Source organism: Nansenia antarctica (genome assembly GCF_963989245.1).
Source record: "Nansenia antarctica genome assembly, chromosome: 2".
Classification (NCBI taxonomy): Eukaryota; Metazoa; Chordata; class Actinopteri; order Argentiniformes; family Microstomatidae; genus Nansenia; species Nansenia antarctica.
Genome location: NC_137675.1, coordinates 34,997,446 through 35,017,371, shown reverse-complemented (window position 1 = coordinate 35,017,371; position 19,926 = coordinate 34,997,446). Strand labels below are relative to the sequence as shown.

Below are 19,926 nucleotides of genomic sequence, written 5' to 3'. Positions count from 1 at the left end.
GTGTGAGGTGTGTTAAGAGTCAATCAATTGTCAATTGTCAATTGTCTCTCCCGACAACCTGCTCTGAAAATGGGCGTGGCCGGCAATCGTAAATGTCAAATGTGTTCAATACTTACGACCAGAAATCATAGGGTTGCCAGATTTTTTTGATGGAATTAGCGGTTTTAGACTGTGGTTAGGGTGGAAAATGTCATTTCCATCTGGCAACCCTGCTCGCGAGTCCAACCATAACGTAGCCAATCAAGAAGCGAGCTGACTTCTTCTTTTCGTTATTCTGCACTTTATTTGCCCTGTCGCACATGGTTGTCTTGTACAGGTCAGTCAGGGTACTACGTTAGATAATAATAATAATAATAATAATAATAACTTTATTTGTATAGCGCTTTTCCTGCAAACGTTGCGGCTCAAAGTGCTTTAATCATTATATAATCTTAATTTAATTATTTTGTAATTTAAAGGCAATATTAATAGGATGGGTTCACGCGAGATTTCTGGCTTGGGGAACGAGACTCTGTCTAGAGAGTCTGGAGTCTGTCGTAACGAAAATCTTTATGTATGTGGGGTGCTGAAATGGGAAAATCGCCGCACACCACACACAATACGATCAAGGCTGTTCAATCCAAGATTTTTATCTTCATGTGTGGGGTCTGTCTCAGATAAGATTTCGGTTAAGATTTTGAAAATCCTTATGTGTGTACCCCGCTTAAGCAGCAATAACCCACGCAGCATGTGGGAGGGGCTCCACATTACCTCCGACCTCAAAGAGAGTGCCAGCGATACGTCCATCACCTCTGACTCTACCAGACCAGCTGAATTGCTTCTATGTCCGCTTTGAACAGGACCCCACTAACCTCCTCCTAGAGAGAACTCACAACACAGACAGCACAAAAGAAGCTCCGATCATGACGGAGGGAGACGTGCAAGAGCTTTTCAAGCGCCTCCATATACGCAAAGCAGCTGGACCGGATCTTTACCGTCATATTCAACCTCTTTACCGTCATATTCAACCTCTCACCCTCCATGGGCATAGCGCCCTCCTGCTTCAAGTCATCTCGTGACGTTAGAATTATAAGGTTCTATCTCCATTTTTGTCAAAATTGAGTTTTTTTACATAGTCTGATCCATTAGGTGTTTATTATTTGTGGTGTTATTTTTTTAAATGTTGATTTTTGAGTTAGTAATTCATAAAATACAAAGGTTCCATCTCACAAAACATAATGGAATGTAAAAACTTTGACGCTCAATATCTCTGAACTACCCTAAACGGAGGTAGAACCTTATCATTCTAAGCTCACGATCTGTCATCATCTCGGTACCGAAGAAGGGTAAGGTGACATGCCTTAACGACTGGCGTCCTGTTGCTCTCACCTCCATAGTGAGCAAATGCCTTGAGAAGATCATCAAGATCCTGATCTGCAGGGAGCTGCCACCCTTCCTAGACCCTCACCAACCTGCCTACCGAGGAAACAGATGGACAGATGACGCGGTTACCACGGCACTACACTCTCTCACACACAGGCTCACACACCTTGATAAGAGAAACTCCTATGTGAGGATGCTGTTCGTAAACTACAGCTCAGCATTCAACACCATAGTCCCCTCCTGACTCGACAGCAAACTCAGGGACTTAGGCATCTATGCAGCCTATGCAACTGGATCCTGGACTTCCTGACGGACCGAAAACAGGTGGTGAAGATGGGCTCTACCTCTGACCATCAGCACAGGAGCCCCCCAAGGCTGTGTTCTGAGCCCTCTCCTCTACTCCCTGTACACCCACGACTGCGTGGCCACTCACAGCTCCAACACGGTAATGAAGTTCGCCGACGGCACAACAGTGATTGGCCTGATCACCGACGGCGACGAGACGGCGTACAAGAGAGAGATCGACCGCCTGGCTCAGTACAGCCAGGCCAATAACCTCGCTCTCAACGCCGACAAGATCAAAGAGCTGGTGGTGGACTTCAGAAAAAAGAGGCAGGCACAAGACCCCATCACCATCAACGGGTCTGCTGTGGAGAGAGTTAAAAGCATCAAATTCCTGGGGGTTCACATCACCAACGACCTCACCTGGGATGAACACACCAACCAAGTGGTGAAAAAAGCGCAACGCCGCCTCTTTCATCTCAGGAGGCTGAAACAGTTGGGCTTAAGGCCTCAGATACTGGGGGCCTTCTTCAGAGGAACAACAGAGAGCTTCTGACAGGCTGCATCACTGCCTGGTACACAACTGACCTAGCCAAAACATCCTGACAGGCTGCATCACTGCCTGGTACACAACTGACCTGGCCAAAACCGCAAAGCGCTGCAGAGGGTAGTGCGGACCTTTTACCTTATTTATTTTACGTTATTACTATTATTCTATTATTGTTGATTTTGTATTCTGCTGCAATGCTAATGTCGAAGAACATTGTACCCGTACGTTAGATGTAAAAAAGCAATTCTGATTCTGATATGTACACCTACACACACACACACACACACACACACACACACCTTACCCTGAATATGGCTCGTATGTAGTGTGTGATGAGGTAGTTGTTGATGTCCAGAGGCAGGGTCAGCTGAGGGTCCACCTGCACCTTAGGAGCCTGGACCAACGCCAGACACTCAGAGTGGAACTCCCTGCCACCTTCACACACACACACACACACACACACACACACACACACACACACACAAACACACACACACACACACACACACACACACACACACACACACACTTTGAGCATTAACTTGAGTGTCAGATGGGCAGGGTTTGCACTTTGAAGACTAATCAATTGGTTCTATTGTTTCCAGGCAAACTCAATCAAGCAGAGAGAGGGAAATGTATCAACCCAGGTCTGCTAGGTGTGTGTGTGTGTGTGTGTGTGTGTGTGTGTGTGTGTGTGTACCTGCAGTCGCCTGCAGCAGGGCTCCCAGCTCAGCAGGGATGGGTAGAGTGGTCATATTCACCACTTCCCTATTAAGACGCTCCTATAGAAGAAGAGACAGAACTCAGGAGTCGGGGGTCATTCAATTAAAATTCAACAAGGTCCAGTTAGAGAACATGTCCTCAAGCAAAGGTCCAGTTAGAGAACATGTCCTCAAGCAAAGGTCCAGAACATCATAATGTCTATATATACACAGTATATATATGTATATATATATATATATACAGTATATATATACTGTATATATATATATATATATGTTACGGTACATGTGGGAAAACGGTTTATGTCGTCATTTCCCTGGGACATGCCAGCATAATCCGTTGACTTGGTACATGCTAGCATGTCCCGGGACATGCCGGCATAAACCGTCAGGATGGTTCAGGATGGAAATACATTCTTACTTTTAGTGCCATGGACAGCGCCAGCGGCACGGACGGGATTTGCTTCACACTGTATAAACAGCCTACGACTAAAGCAGCCTATATTACATCAATCAAAACATATGTCTAGCCTACATGCAGTGAACTCCAAAAGTAGGACCAACACATTTGTAAATGGGGAATGCAGAGTCTGCTATGTAAGGGATAAAGTATGGCCAGCCGGTCAAATCCCTTCAGTGCTTTACGAAACCTCTCGGCTTCGCCTCGGGGTTCCGAACGCACTGTCGGGCTCTTATTTTTCGATAATGACCGACATTATCCCGCTTATTACATGGCTACTTACCAACGACATGAATAATTAATCTTGTGAGAGGCGACATGGTGGCTGCTCTCCGTGTCAGATGAATCTTCTCAACGTCTGACCGTCTGACCTTCACTATCAAAGCTAATATCTCCTCATTGCAAAGAACATGTATGATACTGAGAAGGATATGAGGAGATATTAGCTTCAGTCAGACGTCGAGAAGATTCATCAAGCGACTTACAATCAATACATTTGAATACTAAGCAAGTGAATCATCAATCCAGTTGTAGCAGGAAGAGTAATCCAGCTCAGGCCCGGGGCCATTGATAGAAGGAAAAACCTTCTTCTATCACCTTCTTCTAAACCTAGTTTAAAAATATATATATATATATATAGACACTGGAGAAACAGAGAAGCAGTACAAGTGCTACGGGGGCAATATACGTTTTTAGGGACACATTAGAGGGGAAAAGCGAGTGTCTTCAGGAGACGCAGTGCTGGGGAGCAGTAGATGTCTCAGGAGGAGCAGTTAAGGTGTAACCCAAAGAGATGGGTCTTCAGTCTACGACGGAAGATGGGTAGTGACTCTGAAGTTCTGACAGCCGTGGGAAGCTCATTCCACCAGCGGGGAGCCAGTGTCGTGAAGAGACGTGATCGGGCAGCATGAATGCCGGGGTTTTCACCAACATCTTCAACCAGTCCCTGTCCCAGGCCACCATCCCACCCTGCCTGAAAACCTCAACTATCATCCCAGTCCCGAAGAAAAGCACGGTGAGCTGCCTAAACGACTACCGCCCGGTGGCACTCACACCAATCATCATGAAGTGCTTCGAGAAACTAGTCCGGGCCCACATACTCACACGCCTCCCGCCCAACCTGGATCCATACCAGTTCGCCTACAGAGCCCACAGGTCCACAGAGGACGCCATCGCGACGACTCTCCACGCCACTCTATCCCACCTGGAGAGGGGAAACAGCTACGCGAGACTGCTCTTTGTGGACTTCAGCTCTGCCTTCAACACCATCCTTCCAGACAGGCTAGTGACCAAACTACTAGACCTGGGACTATCACACTCTATATGTGCATGGATCAAGGACTTCCTGTCCGACCGCCCCCAGAGGGTGCGGGTGGGCTCCCACACCTCCACAGCCCTCAGACTCAGCACTGGGTCCCCCCAGGGCTGCGTGCTAAGCCCCATCCTCTACAACCTCTACACCTACGACTTCACCCCCGTCCACCCCAGCAACTCCATCGTAAAGTTTGCAGACGACACCACCGTGGTGGGCTGCATCTCGGGGGGGGGACGAGGCGGCGTACAGGGATGAGGTAGAGCAGCTGAGCAAGCTGTGCAAGGTTAACAACCTGCTGCTGAACAAGTCAAAGACCCAGGAAATCATCGTGGACTTCAGGAGGAAAAAATCTGAGATCCAGCCCCTGCTCATCGACGGAGAGAGCGTGGAGAGAGTCTCAACCCTCCGATTCCTGGGGGTGCACATACAGGATGACCTGTCCTGGAAGAACAACACAGCAGCCACCATCAAGAAGGCACAACAGCGGCTCTACTTCCTGAGAGTCCTCAGGAAGGAACACAACAAGCAGGAGATACTGGTGGCCTTCTACCGCGGCGTAGTGGAGAGCATCCTCACCCACGGCATCTGCAACTGGTTCTCCAGCTGCACAACCGCGGAGAGAAATGCGCTACAGAGAGTCGTGAGAACAGCCCAGAAGATCACCGGCGCCCCCCTCCCCTCTCTGGAAGAGCTGTACAACACACGCTGTCTCAGGAAGGCCTCCAAGATCTCCAGAGACCCAACCCACCCTGGGTACGAACACTTTGCCCGGCTGCCCTCGAAAAGGCGGTACAGGACCATGGCCGCAAGGACAAACAGACTGAAGCACAGCTTCTACCCCAGGGCCATCCAGGCCCTGAACACAGCAAAGACCTAGGTTCTGGGCCCTGGACAGTCTGGACGGATTGATGGCAGCTGCTGGATTGAAAAAATCAGGTGTAGTGCTGAGGCACAAATGTGTACATTTCAAGCCTGCAAACTGCGACACTTTAAATGAATGTGCAATAACACTATGTGCAATATGACAACCCTAGTCGTCTTACCTGTACAGTATAGTATAGTGGATAGTGTACATAGCCTTTATTTATGTAAAACAGCTCCTTTCCCTTCTTGTCTTTTTTTTTCTTTTTTTTTTTTCTTTCCTAGCACCAGGGGAGCCACCCCTCCCAAATTTCGTTGTTTGGTACCTGTACTATAGCAATGACAATAAAGACCATTCATTCATGGTGTATAGGTGGTGGGGCCAGTCGGCCAGCCGAGGTGGAGGAGCGGAGTGAACGGGCTGGAGTTTGGGGGTGATCATTTCCTTCAGGTAGGCAGGGGCTGTACCTTTAGCTGCCTGGTAAGCAAGCACCAGGGTCTTGAATCTGGTGCGAGCTGCTATCGGGAGCCAGTGCAGGGTGCAAAGGAGAGGGGTGACATGAGAGTATTTGGGGAGGTTGAACACCAGATGGGCAGCAGCATTCTGGATGAGCTGCAGAGGTCTGATGGCGGAGGCGGGGAGCCCAGCGGGGAGCCTAGCCAGGAGTACGTTGCAGTAATCAAGGCGGGAGATCTGCTTGATTTATTCACCAAACGTGTATTTACCCTGAAAGTAAGGTTTCAGCTACCACTCACGCACTCCTTGACCGTCAGTAAATGCTTTTTTATGTTGACCCAAAATCCAAGCAACTTTAAGGGAACATTCATTAGCACGTTGTTGGGCAGTGAATGAATGTGTTTGGATTCTGGTGGATCGATCATATTGGGCTCTTAGATCGTGTATTTTCTGTGTCCTCTGGTCAGATTTGAGTGTGTATGTTTCTGCTCAAGAGATGTGTGTTTAGTCTTGTAGTGGCGCTTCACAGGTGCCGCTTTTAATAATCCCCGCGGTCTCCGAACATATCAGACATACGGGTTCTGAACTGAACTGCCCGTGGGAAGAATGAACATGTAAGAGTCTGTCCATTCTTCATTAAGCTCTGTTTTCACTGTCTACTTTTCTCTGACTTAAGCGGGGTACACACATAAGGATTTTCTGCGATTTCAGCGATTTTCGGATGGCTGAAAACAACAGAAAACGCCCGTTTATCAGATGGCTCATTTTCCTATAACAGAATCCTGGGGTGTGAGGTGTGTTAAGAGTCAACTCTCTTCCATAGGCTAGGTGCACGATCTCACTACTTCCTGAAAGGCACCTGGCATGAACATATCCTGTCTCACTCTATTGGTTTAATTGATTAATCAGCTGTGCACTGTGTGTTCCAACAGTTTACCGCACAGCTGATTAATCAATTAAACCAATAGAGTGAGACAGGATATGTTCATGCCAGGTGCCTTTCAGGAAGTAGTGAGATCGTGCACCTAGCCTATTGTGCAATCAACTCTCCCGACAACCTGCTCGGAAAATGGGCGTGGCCGGCAATCGTAAATGTGAAATGTGTTCAATAATTACGACCAGAAATCATAGGGTTGCCAGATTGTTTGGTGGAATTAGCGATTTTAGACTGTGGTTAGAGTGGAAAATGTCATTCCCATCTGGCAACCCTGCTCGCCAATCAAGAAGCGAGCTGACTTCTTCTTTTCATTATTCGGCACTTTATTTGCCCTGTCGCACATGGTTGTCTCGTACAGGTCAGTCAGGGTACTACGTTAGATAATAATAATAATAATAACTTTATTTGTATAGTGCTTTTCCTGCAAACGTTGCGGCTCAAAGTGCTTTAATCATTACATAATCTTAATTTAATTATTTTGTAATTTAAAGGCAATATTAAAAGGATGGGTTCACGCGAGATTTCTGGCATGCCCATTTTCCGAGCAGGTTGTCGGGAGAGTTGATTGACAATTGACAATTGATTGACTCTTAACACACCTCACACCACAGGATTTTGTTATAGGAAAATGTTAAGATCCATCTGATAATCGGGCGTTTTCTGTCGTTTTCTGTCGTTTTCAGAAATCCGAAAATCGGGCCAAAATTGCCCTGAAAATCCTTATGTGCATTATGCGGGGTACACACATAAGGAGTTTTTGGCCGGTTTTGGCACGATTTTGGGATGTCTGAAAACGACAGAAAACGAGAGAAAACGCCCGATTGTCAGATGGATCTTAACATTTTCCTATAACAAAATCCTGGGGTGTGAGGTGTGTTAAGAGTCAATTCTCTTCAATTGTGCAATCAACTCTCAACTCTCAACCTGCTCGGAAAATGGGCGTGGGGAACGACAGATTCCGGACTTTAGAGTCTCGTTCCCCAAGCCAGAAATCTCGCGTGAACCCATCCTTTTAATATTGCCTTTAAATTACAAAATAATTAAATTAAGATTATATAATGATTAAAGCACTTTGAGCCGCAACGTTTGCAGGAAAAGCGCTATACAAATAAAGTTATTATTATTAAGAAGAAGTCAGCTCGCTTCTTGATTGGCGAGCAGGGTTGCCAGATGGGAATGACATTTTCCACCCTAACCACAGTCTAAAACCCCTAATTCCACCAAACAATCTGGCAACCCTATGATTTCTGGTCGGAAGTATTGAACACATTTCACATTTACGATTGCCGGTCACGCCCATTTTCCGAGCAGGTTGCCGGGAGAGATTGACTCTTAACACACCTCACACCCCAGGATTCTGTTATAGGAAAATGTTAAGATCCATCTGATAACCGGGCGTTTTCTGTTGTTTTCAGACATCCGAAAATCGCTGAAATCGCAGAAAATCCGTATGTGTGTACCCCGCTTTACTTATCCGCTTGTTAAGTCGTGACGTGTTTCCGGGTCCAACGTTGGCTGAGGCGCTGTCTTCGAAATGCCGAAATAATAATAATAATAAATTATATTTATATAGCGCTTTTCCGAGGCTCAAATACCCTGACAATATGGAGAAAACGGGAAAGTATTGTGTCCCTTGTTGTATGAATAGATCCGAGTCTAAAAAACGATTAAACTGTCATTCTACCGCTGTAGTTCACAGGTACTCTGGTGCAGGGAATTTCTGGTTTGGACTCCGAAATGGCTAAACTTCACTTTTGACGTCAGACTTAACAAGCGGATTCCTCCGACTATTGTCTCTCGTCTCGTCTTTCCCCTGTGTGTGTGTGTGTGTGTGTGTGTGTGTGTGTGTGTGTGTGTATCTCTCATCTCACTGACTGCGTATCAGAATACACAGATTCCACTGGCTGAGTAGCATCACGTGAGATGATTTACAACGCTGCAATTGGACTGTGAGTTTCCTGGGCCGCTGAACCAGTGCCGTAAAGGCTAGAAAAACTGTGCAGATTAAGATGCCGTAAAGGCTAGAAAAACTGTGCAGATTAAGATGCCGTAAAGGCTAGAACAATTGTGCAGATTAAGATGCCGTATAGGCTAGAAAAACTGTGCAGATTAAGATGCCGTAAAGGCTAGAAAAACTGTGCAGATTAAGATGCCGTAAAGGCTAGAAAAGCTGAGCAGATTAAGATGCCGTAAAGGCTAGAAAAACTGTGCAGATTAAGATGCCGTAAAGGCTAGAAAAATTGTGCAGATTAAGATGCCGTATAGGCTAGAAAACCTGTGCAGATTAAAATGCCGTAAAGGCTAGAAAAACTGTGCAGATTAAGATGCCGTAAAGGCTAGAAAAGCTGTGCAGATTAAGATGCCGTAAAGGCTAGAAAAACTGTGCAGATTAAGATGCCGTAAAGGCTAGAAAAACTGCGCAGATTAAGATGCCGTAAAGGCTAGAAAAGATGCGCAGATTAAGATGCCGTAAAGGCTAGAAAAGCTGCACAGATTAAGATGCCGTAAAGGCTAGAAAAACTGCGCAGATTAAGATTAAGACACGCTCCGTCAACATGTCCGAATTCTCAATCATTTATTCGGGAGTCCGGTCCGCCTGTTATTAGTGACCTCTGGGGTTAAAGGCTTGAAGGGGCGTGGTCTTTACCTCCTCTATCCTCAGTCTCTCCTCCTCCGCCCTCCGCGCCGGCTCTACTTCTTCCTGAGAGACACACCCACCGTTACACACTCCTCTATTCATTCCTCCATCTGGCCTTCTCCAGATAAACTTGTTGAATCATCACTCAGATATGTGTGCGTGTGTGTGTGTGTGTGTGTGTGTGTGTGTGTGTCTGTGTGTGTGTTTGTGCGTGTCTGTGTGTGTGTGTGTGTGTGTGTGTGTTTGTGCGTGTCTGTGTGTGTGTGTGTGTGTGTTTGTGCGTGTCTGTGTGTGTGTGTGTGTGTGTGTGTCTGTGTGTGTGTTTGTGCGTGGCTGTGTGTGTGTGTGTGTGTGTGTGTGTGTGTGTCTGTGTGTGTGTTTGTGCGTGTGTGTGTGTGTGTTTCGTACCCTGATGTAGCGTCGGCGGTTCACATAGAGCCTCACTACGGCTCGGATCTTGATCAGGTTCCTCCTCATCATCACAAAACGCTTCCTGTTTCACGGGGACCAGGAAGTTGACGTCAGGATAGACGGAGAGGTCCGATGTCTCACAACACCTTCATTCAGTGTGTGTGTGTGTGTGTGCGTATGAGTGTGTGTGAGTGTGTGTGTGTGTGTGTGTGTGTGTGTGTGTGCGCATGTGTGTGCGTGTGTGCGCGCGTGTGCGTGTGAGTGTGCGTGAGTGTGTGTGTGTGTGTGTGTGCGTGTGTGTGTGTGGGTGTGCGTGTGTGCGTATGAGTGTGAGTGAGTGTGTGTGTGTGTGTGTGTGTGTGTGTGTACCTGGACAGGTGGCCCTTGCAGTGGGCCTGCAGCCGCACCATGTGGAGTCTGAAGGTGAGGAAGTTCTTGCGGACGAAGAACATGCGTGTGTACCGCTGCAGCGTCAGGGCCGCCACCTGCAGCACGCGGTCCCGCTTACACTCCAGCAGCTGGTACACCTCCTCCTTCAGGAAGAGCTGACACGCACGCACACACACACATAGACACACACACACACACACACACACACACACGTACATAGAGACACTCAGACACATACATAGAGATACACAGACACATACATAGCACACACACACACGCACAGACACGCACAGACACACGCGTACACACGCGCACACACGCATACACGCGCACACACACACACACACACACACACACACACGCGCACACACACACACACACACACACACACACACACACACACACACAGAAATAACAAACAGGCTCAACTCAGCACAATAATAACTGCCATAGTGTGTGTGTGTGTGCATGTGTGTGTGTGTGTGTGCGCATGTCCGATGCGGGCCGGTGTCGGGCACACTCAAGAGCACACTCAAGAGTCCCAACTACCATGTTCAACCTGTGCAATAATAGTTCTTATTATACAGCTTGTCCAAATTCACAAAAAAAGTACTTGATTGTCATCTTTGACTTTCACGTAAGCACATTTTTCTAAACGGACGTAAGCATTATTTATAAAACGGGCTGCGCTTGTTTCAAATTGCGTACGTGCTTCCTTCTATAAATACCAACACAGGTAAAATGAACACAGGTGAATGAGGTTTGTATTAACGCCCTGTGATAGCGGCTCAATTATAGCGTCTGAATTAAGCCAAGTGCTATAATATAGGGTAGGCGTGCGTCTGGAAGCGGGAGAGGGCAGAGAAGGGTGGCTTCTCGGTAAGTTGCATTTGTAACGTTTGATCATGACAACTAACCAGGCAAATGCTTATACTCAGTACTCAAGTTGTAAAAGAAAATCAGGGGAGGTGGTGGATTTTATCATAATATGAGGACAATTTTAGCATCCCCTCAGTGTCAGTTACTTCAGTGTCAGTAACTAAAAATGTCATTGGATGTATGCGTGCCCCCTCGCACCTTGAAATAGCAGTAATACCACGTTCATTGATAAAATTACATAAAGTATGGAAAGAGGGGATGGCCGTTTTAGAAGGGGGACGATTTTGACTGTTTTTATTTCAGGGGGGATGCCATCCCCTCTCTCCCCCCTCAACTCGAGTGCTGCTTATACTGTAATAATATAATGGTCTTATTCTTATCAGGTGACATTGAAAACATGGCTGCGAACTCCCTTCGCGAACTCCCAGACACTGGAGAAAATCCAGTATAATTTAGCGCATAGCCGGGCAAGGTCCGTTGTGGAACGCACTAGGCATGTTGAAGGGGAGATAGACAGCTCCGGAGGGATATAAAGAAAGACTGAAATACAATCATAAACATCAGTTCCCTTTCAATCTTGAATTAAACAAATTTTCTCGGCTGATAACAACATCGTTAATTTTATTACGAGCCACTTGCATGAATTACAGTAGGCAGTGTGGCTCACATGCCTGTAATAACTCTGCATAACCAGTAGGTAATGTGCGTACGCAAGGTCAATACCCGACGTAGAGCTACGATCGTTTCCACGGTCAAATTGACTCACGTTGCAATTGTATAAATCACTACGTTGACATGGTTTTCTACGTACGACACGGGTAAGATCAAATTTGATCCAAAGTACTTTCTATAAATGAGGCCCCTGATATTTTCTCAAGTGTCTCTGCTAATACACCGGATGTTGTTGTTGTCGATGAGGACAGTAGAGATGTGACCATCTTGGAAGTAAGCTGTGCGTTCGACTGTAATTTAGAGGAGGCATTTCTTTCCAAGGTTGTGAAGTACCAACCACTCAAAGATGTAATTGAACAGCTTGGTTACAGATGTAAACGGCTTGGGTTTATATTTGGAAGCCTTGGAAGTGTCCACAGACTAGTTGTCAAGGGTTTGCAGACAGCAGGAATTCCTAAGCCTAAAGCAAAGGCCCTGGCAAAATTCTGCTCAATATCTGCAATAATTGGCAGCCGGCGTATATGGAGGAGAAGGTGTTACCTGTCTTAGACTCAGACTGAAACACATATGGAGGAGAAGGTGTTACCTGTACCCTTAGACTCAGACTGAAACACATATGTGACAGGGCATGGTTAAAAAGTCCGCAACTAGGGCAAAATAATTTTTCTGTTTTTTCCAGATTATGAAAGGGTAGATTGTAAGCTTTAAAATGATGTGTCATACATTGAAATCTGAAACACGTTGAAGAAGTCATGGATTTGAATGTTGATACCCCCTGAACCACCGTACTGAGATATCCAGCCTCAAAGTCGTCAGAGACGTTTTTCACAGAGGTAATGGGTGGGAACAATAGCTGGTTAATGTTGTTCGGGTCAACCGGACCCGTTTTACATTTTTACTTAAAGAGAAATGGTACAAGAATACATTTGTGACTGCTCCTGGTGTTTCTGGACACCTCTCGGAAATGAGAAAGACGTCAAATTCGTCTTTAAAGTTTTTTTTTTTTTTTTTTCTTCAGATTTTCGTTTTTTTAGCTAACATTCAACTCGAAGATGTGAAGTACCCACTCGTTATTTTTCCGAACAGTTTTACGTTCATTAAATAAGTGTAATCTATAACACAATGACTTCGTTTCTTGTTGTTTGATGGGGATTCATTATCTTTGATGGGGATTTTCTGTGCTTAGTGATTTCCGGTGTAGCAACTTTCAAATACTCATGTCGTCTTCAATTTGTTTCCGATTTCAATGTATGATGCATCATTTGAAAGCTTACAATCTGCAGTTTAAGCACATGTAAAAAACTGAAAAATGATTTCGCCTACAGGTAGCCCTTTTCATTGGGCTGTGTCACATTTTATCAATCTGAAACTCCATGGCCTTGGCTTATTTTCTATGAAAAACATGTAAAAGGGAAAAATAAATGTTTTTACACATCCTACAATACCCCAACAAATGTATGTCCTTCATAAGATGTTCGGGTCATTTAGGCCCGGATGCACAGAGACACACAGAAACATACACACACACTCACACTGACACTCACTCACTCACTCACACACCTCTGCTCTGGCTTTCCCGCGCCAAGAAGCCGTCTGCTCTCGCACTTTTTACCCTTTGAAGTGCAACATTGTAAACATTGTTACATTATCTTGCACTGTACAGAACATATGCAGCAACTGCAAAAAGTACATTTGAGGTACACGCACTGTCACATTCTGTGCTTCATGTGTTGTGTAGACAGGCATACCCATGCACACACAATTGTAGCCAGTGTTATTTCAGAATTATTTGGGATTTTTCAGACATAATACTGTATTTCGACAGTGACAGTGAAAACAGTGTACATTCCGTTTGTGTTTTGTGATTCAGCATTTGTTCATAGCTATTGGCAAAAACAATCTTAGTTTGGTTCTTTCATTTCTATTCTTGTTCATCACCTGTATTTTCTTTACAGCTTTGATTATAATTAGATACATGTGAAAGTCAATTGAGAATATCAATTAAAAATAATAAACAGCAATGAAAACATTGTTTCATTAAACATTTTCCTAGATAAGTATGATTTATGACACCCAGGTCTTTATTATAGTGGATTTCGCATGTTCAAAGTTAGGGACATTCATGTGCGTAAAAACGCTTCTACTCATCATGCTGTCGTTCAGCCCCACCTATTCCCAGGGGTCTGACACTTTGTGGGTTGTTACTAAGCATCCTCCGCTAAAGCCTCTCCAAAGGGCAGCCCCCTAGATCCACCAGAACAAAAGATATGCACTTTTGAATGTGTACACAGTACCTATTGTGCATTATTGGGTACAGTACTTGTTTGTGCCCACAGGAGGCGCCCTTTAATATTATGGGCTATTTTGGGGCTTTCTTGCACCCCGAGTATACCCCCTTGTATGGGTCACCCTTGGGACTAGGAGAACCGTGTCAGGACAAGGGCTTTTAAAACCCCAATGATGTCCCGGGTCAACTGGACCCGAACAGTCCGAAAGGGTCCAAAAAGTGAACATCACACAAGGGTTAACTCCACCCTAATCACTCCCTCAAGACAACCACACCCTCAAGACAACCACTCCCCCATTACACTACCTGTCATTATCTACCTGTCATCTGTCAGTGGGGTTGTCAGCTAACCCTCAGGAAACAAAATTGCAGGGCTGACACGTTTAACACTAGGGCAGCCGTGAGGTGTCATTTAATCTCAGTGAGTACAATTTTTTTTATTCCTTTGCACTCGATCACATTTCAGGACCCTCCTTTCATGACTTTTCCTAGATATGTGCGTTCTACCACCCAGCATCTTTACATTTTCAAAATCGAGTTAGTATAAAGCGATTTTGCAGTATTTCTGTGTGTGTCTGTGTATTTGCCTTGGTATTCGGCTGCCATCTTTTTCTCCAAGGCTGCAATTCTCTTTTATATCAGCAGAGGTAGCAAGGGGACACACACTGTGCTCAATCTTCAGGTTTCAGTGCTGAATTAGATACAGTGGATAAGACTGATATTTGTAACATAATGTGTTTATATATAGGCTATATATAGCAATAGGGATACATAAGATATGTATATGTACAGACAGTTATGAAAATGATAAACGGTACAGTATGTCTCCCAATCCCTTCAGATTTGTTGGAGCTGAGGGTTTTTTTTCACAGCGGGTTTACCCAAGTTCCATGCAATAGTGATAAGATATTATGATATGTGTAGCCTATGTACAGTGTGTGTGAATGATACACTGCACAGTATGTACCTATCAAGTTGTGTGGTGCATGCATAGCTACCGCAGCAAAGTAATTGCAGTAGCCTACGTTTGATTATGCCTGTACTCATCAACGAATATTATATAACGAACGGATATTTATAATATTGTACATAATGTCTTTTTTGTATATCACTGTAGACCACGGTGCTAGACCACTGGACCACCTCAGGCCACCAGTAATAACCATAATTGTGGATTACTATTTACAATTAGTAGTCTCCTAATCTCGCTACAGTTTGAGCGAGACTAACTGTCATTGTTTCAGCCCATTCATGCCTATAGACAACTGTACAATCATTCATATTGAGTTTATTCACCCAATGAAGTAAAGATGAATAATACTGCCCTTCACGTTGCAACCTGGTCTCACATGGCAACCGTCAGGATTCGACGTCTGTCGTTCGTCTCCAAACGTCGAATTCCGACGAGAAAACGAGCTCTGAAAGCGCAGGGGTGCGCCTGATATGTGCGCCTGTCGGGCTGCACGCCACATTTTGAGATACAAGCGCTTCAACGTTCATTCATTTGGAACTGCGAGAATGAGTAACATTAGCCCGATTGCACTTCAGTGTTTCCTCTACATGCATTTATTGGTGGCGGGCCGCCACGAATGAATTTCCTCCGCCACGAATTGATTCAGTCCACACACAAAAAAAAAAAAAAAAAGTTCTCAAAAAAAATAAAATAAAAATCTGAACATTTTAGCTGATTAAAATATATCTGATCCTAGATCAGCGCTATAATGGATGTTGACTAAAAGTGCACCTAAATCCACGCCCATCTCTCTCTAACCGCTGATCCAAAATCAGATTAATGACATTCAGTTGACGACGTGACACAAGGGCTCCTGATTGGTCTAAATGTGAACTGTGGTATTATTGTTATTGTGTACAGGCCACCGTAGTGACATCAGGGGGGTATTCCATCAACATCGCTAAAGGGAAAATCCAGGTTTAGTCTGATAAATCTCGCGAGAGTTCTTAAAAATATCCAGGCATATTCTGATAGGTCTCGCGAGAGTTATCAAAAATAAGCCAGGATTTTCCTTTAGCGACGTTGATGGAATACCCCCCAGGTCAGGTGGGCAGGTTACGACGAGACATCAAGAGACCGGTATTGTAGAGCTTACAGAGCGAGTTAAAATAAAGACACTTACATTGAAATACAGAAGTTACTCATTCTCGCAGTTCCAAATGAATGAACGTTGAAGCGCACTGCCGTCGGGTTGTAAAATAGCCTAGTTTGATAGGCCTATTGATAGCGAATAAAACAGTGAAGATGACAATTGTTTCTGCTGTTGTTATTAAAATCTGTTCTCCGTTGGTTGTATCTCAAAATGTGGCCTATTAAAATCTGTTCTCCGTTGGTTGTATCTCAAAATGTGGCCTATTAAAATCTGTTCTCCGTTGGTTGTATCTCAAAATGATGTGGCCTAACTAATGATGTGGCCTAACTAATTAATGCAAGTGCAGCCAGGGGCGTGTCCAGGGGGTGGCCTGGGGTAGCACGTGCCACCCCTGAAATCTGATTGGCCACCCCAGGTGCCACCCCCCTGATTGATTGGCACACAGCTGACATGATGTATATAATTTGATCTAAAGAACTCTCAAAAAACACATACGAAATATTGTTTTAAGTACAATAAAGCTTTATTTCTTTTAAGAACGTGTAGAGTGCATCTCCAGCAGTGCGATATCTGTAAACATACTATCTGTAGACTCTCCGCTCAGGGTTGCCAGATGGGATTGACAATTTCGAGCCTAACCAGTCTAAAAACAGCTAAATCCACAAAAAACAGCCCATCTGGCAACCCTGTCTCCGCTGCTTCAAACTCTTCCACCGACACTTGAATGGAATACACTCATGACCAAATGTAATACGCTGCGCTCAAATGTAATACACATTGATTTTATTTTGGCACAAATATGCCGTATTTTTGCATTGTATTTAGTGTTACACGTGTATTGCATTCCGATGTGTGTATTGCATTCCGATGTGTGTATTGCATTTAAATGTGGCACGATCCACCCTCCATAGAGTTAGGTACGCTTAAAATAGCTTACAACGGCTACTAGCATAAAGAAATGTCTGATTGTTGCGTGTTCGGTTGTCAGAATCGATATTCCACGACTATCGGACTCAAGTTCTACCGAATTCCATCAGGATCAGACCATTTCAGAGCAACAGGCGGCGTCAACTGGACTGAGGACAAGATAAAAAAAAAATGCTTGTGCATGTGCCGCCCATTTTATATCAGGTAAAGTATTGTAGCAACCGTGTAATAATATGTTCATTAATGTTGCAATTAATGCTCAGAAATTCAATGTTAGCACTGTTACTGTGAGCTGTGTTGTGTGCAAATGCATTCCTGTGATTGGTGGAGGTCACGGGGGGGGGGGGGGGGCGGGTGTTGCGTTGAGGAAAGGAGAGCAATTAGTTTGCAATTAAACGCACGGATTGTAAGACAACCTATCTTGTCTTTGGCTTGGGAGGACTTCTGATTTCAAGACATAAAAGTCTGAATCTAAGGAATATTGCACTACGGTCATATTATGTTTAGGTGCACGCACCGGAAGAGGAAATAGATAGACTGTTCTAATGTTTACACCTGCGTTCGCCCTGCTCAGGACTTGTTTAATTATTGTCATTTCATTAAAGCAAATGAACAAATGGAATATTGTTCTTATTTATAATTAAACAACGTGATGCAGTCAAGCAGACAAATCCAGCAAAGAGGAAAACGCATGTATTCGCGGACGACTCACACGGACATCGGCAAATAACGCCACCCCGCAATCTGTAAGCAAATGGAATATTGTTCTTATTTAGAATCTATGTCATGGTATTTGATGTACTGTACATGACCACAGATTGCGTAGTTGTAGGCATCTAGTGATTTATATGCTCTCAATTTCTCACGGGCCTACACGCTAGGCAATGCAAACTTGAATGGCCAGGTAATGGATTGGAACAATATCTCGTTAACTCCGACCACTCCCCCAGATTTGTTTGTTTAAATAATAAATATATTAACGCTTTATTAATGCAAGTGCAATCGGGCTAATGTTACTCATTCTCGCAGTTCCAAATGAATGAACGTTGAAGCTCTTGTATCTCAAAATGTGGCGTGCAGCCCGACAGGCGCACATATCAGGCGCACATATCAGGCGCACCCCTGCGCTTTCAGAGCTCGTTTTCTCGTCGGAATTCGACGTTTGGAGACGAACGACAGACGTCGAATCCTGACGGCTGCCGTGTGAGACCAGGTTGCACCTTATTATCAGATGTTCAGTTATGATTAGACCTGTGTCGGCAATGATAATAATACACAACAGGCAAGACGGTTGTAGCCTACATAGATATACGCAGATTAATATTTGTAGATTCATTTTCGAACATTGTAGTAGCCAATTGCAGAGTGTATTATTTATTTTGTTTGTTTGAATCCTCACTGTGTTCATGTTATAATGTGCAGTGAACAAACAATTGTTGGGTGAATAAACGGTCTCTTGCCACAAATCGGAATTCTCTTGCCGTGAAATGTGTACATCAACTAAAATGTCAGTGATCTACTAGAACTGGAGCAGGACGGGCGCGTATGACTGCAATGTACTGTGCAATGTAATGTGCTGCGGGCTACATTTGATTATGCACCTCAAGCCACCAGTATATTGATAATTGATAATAAGATATTGATAATGTATTTCGCTGCCGCTGCGCGATCTATAGAAACTGAGCGGGACGTGTGTGGTGTGTATCAGTCTCGCGCGGGCTATGCGCGATGCAAAACAGCTGTGTTTTACTATCACTTGACGTAATGGTTGATGCATGGGGGAGGGTCATCTTATTCTCAATGATCGCTTTTTTATCGTTTCCGATCAACAAACAATGGATGCCAATTCATCCAACAAGCCCTTCAAACCATCCCCCCACACCTCCCACCAGAAAGGTTGTACTCAGTTGTACTCAACTCTCTCAACTCTCGCAGCAGTAGTAATGAAAGTAATTGCAGTAGCCTACATTTGATTATGTAATCATCAACGAATATTATATAACGAACGGATATTTATAATAGACCTACAGTATATAATGTATTGTAGCGAACGGAGACTTGGTAGTGTAACTCGCCCCATGCGGGAATCGAACCCCGATCTCCCGCATAACCGACGACCGCGCTAACCATTAGACCAAGAGAGTTAACTCCCTTGGAGGAGCTGTTAACGGGGCCTCATACAGGATCGTTACACTATCCTCACCGTTCGGGAGAGCGTTCCCTCACGCTTCACTATGTCAAGTCCCTCACGTGGACACGCCTCTCCGATGGCCTTCCTTCCATCCCAACTTTCAGACACCAGTGTAGCGAACGGAGACTTGGTAGTGTAACTCGCCCCATGCGGGAATCAAACCCCGATCTCCCGCATAACCGACGACCGCGCTAACCATTAGACCAAGAGAGTTAACTCCCTTGGAGGAGCTGTTAACGGGGCCTCATACAGGATCGTTACAGTATTATTATTTTTTCTGAGCAGTCCCATGGTGACCCGTGGTGACCACCACGTAAATAGGCTACACACCACCCAGGCAGAAGAGAGAAAGAGTTTAGTGGCAGAGGGGAGACAAACGGGTTTCAAAGTTTACAAGCTAACAGCAGTCGCCGGGGCTGACAGGCTGATGTTACGGCCGAAGTTCACGACAAATAAACACGACAGGCTTGTGCATCTACT

At 44.9% G+C, this 19,926-nt stretch overlaps 1 protein-coding gene across 1 annotated transcript in view; it reads right to left on the bottom strand.

The window, feature by feature from the left end:
• myo15ab (myosin XVAb) overlaps positions 1-19,926 on the bottom strand; it is a gene marked incomplete at both ends in the record, with an annotated part of 175,943 nt that overhangs the window by 126,225 nt on the left and 29,792 nt on the right. Inside the window, 5 exons of the mRNA XM_080523006.1 lie at positions 2,499-2,629; positions 2,895-2,976; positions 9,594-9,647; positions 9,993-10,077; positions 10,365-10,540. Of these exons, the coding sequence (XP_080379132.1) occupies positions 2,499-2,629; positions 2,895-2,976; positions 9,594-9,647; positions 9,993-10,077; positions 10,365-10,540 (528 nt within the window). The remainder of the gene's footprint in view (positions 1-2,498; positions 2,630-2,894; positions 2,977-9,593; positions 9,648-9,992; positions 10,078-10,364; positions 10,541-19,926) is intronic.